The sequence below is a fragment of the Ctenocephalides felis genome, unplaced genomic scaffold (assembly GCF_003426905.1).
Source record: "Ctenocephalides felis isolate EL2017-DRISC unplaced genomic scaffold, ASM342690v1 CF-g0.4_SCAFFOLD_02487, whole genome shotgun sequence".
Taxonomy (NCBI): Eukaryota; Metazoa; Arthropoda; class Insecta; order Siphonaptera; family Pulicidae; genus Ctenocephalides; species Ctenocephalides felis.
The window spans coordinates 58,879-64,568 of record NW_020538641.1 but is presented as its reverse complement, the minus strand read 5'-3'; the positions used below and the strand labels follow the sequence as shown (position 1 = coordinate 64,568).

General features: G+C 33.0%; 1 protein-coding gene across 1 annotated transcript; it reads right to left on the bottom strand.

Moving 5' to 3' along the window:
• Nucleotides 1-513: 513 nt before the first annotated feature.
• On the bottom strand, nt 514-1,266 carry LOC113380961. Its single transcript, XM_026619982.1, has one exon. The coding sequence runs from the start codon at nt 1,264-1,266 to the stop codon at nt 514-516; it is 753 nt and encodes a 250-aa protein (XP_026475767.1).
• Nucleotides 1,267-5,690: the final 4,424 nt, after the last annotated feature.

Here is a 5,690-nt window from a genome sequence, read left to right as displayed (position 1 = left end):
CGCGCCACCATCGATTTGGCGCCCCCTGGTTAAAAAATGACGGCGAAACAAAAAAAATAAAAAATTTCTTAATATTCTATGATTTTGTAATTTTTGTTTAAAAAAAACCGCATGTCTTTATGATAAATACATTTCGAGAAAAACAAAAACAAATACCTTGCATGTTTTGTAACAAAAAAAAGAACAACCCCCTTAAGTCATTTACTATACATAATTATTCTAAAAATTCATTTATAAAATAGTAGGGATTATTTAGTAAATAATTTTTAACAATATTTTCAAAGGTGAATCTGGTTTTGCATCTCCATTCATCAGGTAACTTATTATAGATCTTGGCTCCCAATGTAGTTCTTAGCGATGATTTAAGTTTGATTTTTGAACATATCACTGCATTATTATTCCGCGTATTGTGGTCGTGGACATCATTTCTCAATAAATGATTAGTTTTATCAGCTTGCACCGCAATAGCTTGTTGACAAATATAAATGTTTGTGACAGTCAAAATTTTGTGTTTTATGAATAGCGGCCTGCAGGCTCCCGGGGTGAGACACCTTCTATTGCTCTAACCGCCTTCTTCTGTAGATCCATGACTTTAGAAGTATGTGCACTATGTCCCCAAGCTAATATTCCGTATGAAAGTACAGAATGGAACATAGCAAAGTAGGTTTCCCTGGCACGTTCCTGGTTTATTATGGATCGAATTCTTCTGATGGCATAAATGGCTTTCGAGAGCCTTGCGCATAGCAACTCTATATGTTTGGCCCAGATCAGCAAACTATCCATTGTTAGTCCCAAGTACTTAACTTCACCGCCTTGAAGTTCAACATGTCTTCTACTAGCTGTAAAATTAATAGAAACAGTTTTATTTCTATTCAGAACAATTTTATTGGCGAGGAACCACTCTTCAGTTTGTTTGTAAGCATTTTGCCTCTTTTCATTCATAACTTTTATGTCTTTGCTTGCAACTTCTAGTGCCGTATCGTCTGCGAACTGAGTCGAATGGCAATTTAAGTTGGAGGGCAGTTTATTCACAAATATTAGGAATAGTAGCGGACCTAAAATACTGCATTGGACAATTCCAATATCTGGTACTACATCTGCATTACTAAGCTTATATTGCCAGTCGACGAATTGTTGACGATTTGTGAAGTAGGATTGCATCAGCGTTAACGGAACACCTCTCAGTCCATAATCAAGTTTTTTTAGAATTTTGTGCGGTACACAATCGAATGCTTTACTAAGGTCACAAAACAGAGAATCAGTCATCTTTTTATATTTTACCATATGTACCGTCCTTGCGTTGTCAAACCTTAAATTCTCTGGTCAGTTCGTGTGCCTTCTACCTAACTTTTAAAATGTGGTGCGCACATTGGTGCACATTTAGGCTTCACTCTCGCATCGGAATACGGAATTGCGAGATGTACTATACAATAAAAAAAATCGTTTTGAAGAATTTTATATAATTGTTCAGATTTAAAGTCAAGAATTATTTTTTATCGTGCATTTGTGAACAATTATCATTATGAAATAATTAGGATTACTACAATTACATGTAAGTTTTTACACCATACCACTTTCTTATAAATTAGTTTCAATTAATAGTTTTGATCTGTGTTTTTAAACTTGAGTCCACTGAGGATGACACAAAACGATGCGTCGAAACGTATGGAAACAATAAAAATATTTTAAAAGTCGAGAGTTTTTTGAAAGTTTATTTATTTAAAATCCATACGTTTCGGCTAGCATCTTAGCCATCATTCAGTGGTAATCAAATTAACTATAAAAATTGAAACTAAATGAGTTATATGTTAGAAATTTCATAGAAAAACAATAATGATAATAAGAAAACACTTACAATTTTGTATCCTAATATAGCATATGAAAACATTATTCAAATCCATTGTATGAGTATGTGCACATTGATAAAATATATATTTTTTAACATCACAAATATTAAAACACACTAATAACCATGATAACTTAACAAGTTGTCGAAGCTATGTATTTACTCTTTGGAGTTTAAGATAGAAATGTCACATTTTTTCCCTAAAGCAGTTTTTAGCATGTGTTTAAATTTTACGGGAAATTTAAAAAGATGGGATCTTGTAATTTTTTAAGAAATTTTGGCGCGCTATTAAGAAACCACGTGTTTGTTTCGTTCAGTCGAAGCGTTTGTTTATGACCCTGTCGTTATGCAATTGCAAAAACCACCCCTCAGCAAATCTTCTTTTAATTAGGTTCTCTTCAAAATGTAAAATTTTAGGGTTGAAATAATCTATATTATGGTTTAAATTTTTAATATGCTTAGTTAACATCGTCTTAAATTGCTTCGGATTTTTTTAATTGTTTCTATGTTGATGAAGGGTTTGGCTAGTTTCTCCAATATATAAGAGTTCGCAATTAGAGCAATTTATCTTATATACTTATATAAGTTCCTGAGGCGGTCAAAATTAAACTTAGATTTAATTTTAAAATTGAACTAAGGGTTGGTGTCCCAGAAAATTTTTTATCAGATAGTAGTATGGCATGGTCTGTTAAATTTATTATTGTTGCTTTTTTCATTTTAAGAGGGTGGTATGAGTGGTAATTTATGTATCGCCCGGAGCTAGTTGGTTTCTGGTACCAGTTAGTAATTAGTCGGTGGTCATTTGTACGTATTAGTCTGATGTCTAGAAAGCTAATCGAATTCATTGTCTCTAATTCCACAGTAAATTGTAGTTTTTTATTAAAATTGTTAAAATTATCAGTAACTATGTTAATGTCTTCTTCCGGAATACAAGTAATAATATCGTCTCCGTAGCGGTAATAAAAGATTTGTTTATTATAATTTTTAAATATTTTGTTTTCTAGTAGTTGCAAGGAAATTTCTACTAATGAGGAAGATGCGGGCTATCCCATTGGGGTGCCCAAAATTTGGTAATGAAAGCATCTATAATATATATATATATATATATATATATATATATATATATATATATAAATTAAAAATTGCCAGTTTCTTTATTTTTCGTTGCCATTTCGCGATTTTTCTCTTCAAATAATTTCATATATTTTGTACCATATCAGATTCCATTTTTTTCGCCCATCTTTCTTTCCACCATTTCAACATCATTCACCGTCTTTAAAGGGAAGATAGTATCAAAAACATTCGCTTCATTTTTGGGTAATGTACGGTGTTTCAGATTGTTTTGGTCGCTGATGTCCCCTTCCAAGAGTATCAAACGCTTCAATATTAAATCAAATCAAATCAAAATTATAATATGTATATTGTATTAAACAATATGATAATATACCTTGCACTGCAATCATCTAAGGGCAAGTATGTGGGCAGCTTTCTGAAATCAAATTGTTGTAATTAGAAAGTCTGTTTAATTTACTAACATGAGCACAAGCTTCTGTTATCAATTACCTTTAGCAGCAACAACATGTTCGTCATGTAACACCTCTATCACGTCATGCCTTCTTGTAATATCTTAAGGAGCTACAATAAAAACAAAAAATACCATTGAATTTAAAAAATACATTTGATAATGACTAAAATCATTAAGCTTCAGTATTCAATTACTTTCAACAGCACCAACATCTTCTTCCTCAAATACCTCCTCTATCTCGTTCTCCTTTGTTTTATTAGTTGGAGGAGCTACAAAAAAATTACCATTGAATTTGAAAAACACGTTTCATTAAGACTAAAATCATTAAGCTAAAGTATTCAATTCAATTACTTTTAATAGCAGCAAAATTCTCTTCCTCAAACACATCCTGTACCTCAGCCTCCTTTGTTTTATTAACTTGAAGAGCTGCAATAAAAACAAAAATTACTATTAAATTTGAAAAATACTTACATTTGATAAAAACTAAAAACATTACTTGTAATTGATTCAACCTCCTGACCCTCTGAACGCCTCTTCTCTCTAATTAACTTCGGTGCTACAATGAAAGCAAATAACACCTAATTTGTAACATGTAAAATGTGAGTAAGTCTATTGCACTACAATTTTACCTGTTATGGCCTCAATCCTTGACTCGATCAATGCTAACGAATCGCCCGCTTTATTCCTCATGCCCTTACCCAGCAGCTCCTCTGATGAGGTGTAATCCTCATCACCAGCAGGCTTGGGTGCTGACTCATAGCTGTCAAAAAGTATTAAAAGTTTATTTTTCTTTATTGAATTACAATCTGTCTTTACAAAAAGGAAGGCATTCTGTAACTTCGATGATATATGAAATATTAAACCTTAGATTTAAAAGGTTACCCAGTAGTAAGCCTTTTCAATTTTGATATATTGAATTTAAATATTGTGATTATATAGAGAAAACTTAAAAATAAAATGATCTATGAGGTAAATAATTATAAATTGTGAATTATGACAACAAACAAAAAAAGACATAACTAATGAACTAAACATAATAAAAATAAATAAAAATATAATTGAACAACTAAATAAATAGTACTGGTAATTAGAATGAATATATTATATATTATGTGGAGGGGTCAATGTGGCGGATCCGTCGAGGGGGCGTTTTCTTTTTAGCCGTTCGATGCCGTGCGACTTCAATAAATTCTTGGCCAGAATATTAGGATGGTTTTGTACTCTGCTCTTATATTTTTTACTAATTAATTTAATTTCTTCATCAATAGTGTTTATGTTTAGGTCTTGATGGAATAACCAGTTTAGTGTGTATTTGGGGGCGTTTAGTATTTGTTTCAAAAATTTGTTTTGGAATCTTTGTATAATTGCAATATTAGATTTACGCGCTGTTCCCCAGAGTTGAAGTCCATAAGTCCATATGGGTTTAAAAACTACTTTGTACATCAGCAGTTTATTCCACGTACTTAAGCGCGATTTTCTATTCAGTAGCCAATAAAATTTTCTTCTTGTTGTTTCGAGTTGTTGGCGCTTTTTCAGTATATGGTGTTTCCACGTTAATTTAGAGTCCAAGTGCAACCCCAGATACTTAACGACATTTGACTGCGGAAGCATTTGATTAAAAAGTTGAACTGTAGGACATGAAGTATTAAAAGATGTACAATGAATTAACACATTAACTGCCGTGTCACCCATATTCGGGTGACAGCAAAAGTTCTCATCAGGCCACGTCACCCGCCTTCGGGTGACAGCGAGAGTTCTCATCAGGCCACATCACCCGTATTCGGGTGACAGCAAGAGTTCTCATCAGGCCACGTCGGGTGACTCCTTCCAAAGAATTTCCGATCATATTTAGATAAATATATGACAGGAGATAATAATACTGTTGAATTCTTTTAAAAATCGTTTATTAACAAAATTATTTACAGTGCAAAATATTGACTGCAAAGTTGCGGTTGACCAGGGCAGCTTGGACAAAAAGTAGTGGGTTTTCTGAGATTTGGTCGTACCTTTGATCGTTACAGTTCTTCTCTTTTATTTGCGTAACACCGCTTGCATGCGCGTCTAAGGCTTTTTCCCAAATTATTTCTGCGAACGGCGATGCAATGCGTATTTCGTCGAACAGAAGGCAGTGTTAAATCTTCATTCAGTCCTAGTAACTTTGCAGCAATCAGTTCTCTGAATCGTCTAATATTTACAGTTTTCTTTGTCGCAATTTTGTAAACGACCAAAGCGTTTACAATTGATGTCCCCAGTAGAAGGTAACATCAAGCTTCCTATACCACTTGATTCCTTTCCTCATCGTCGAAGGATAGGAAACCA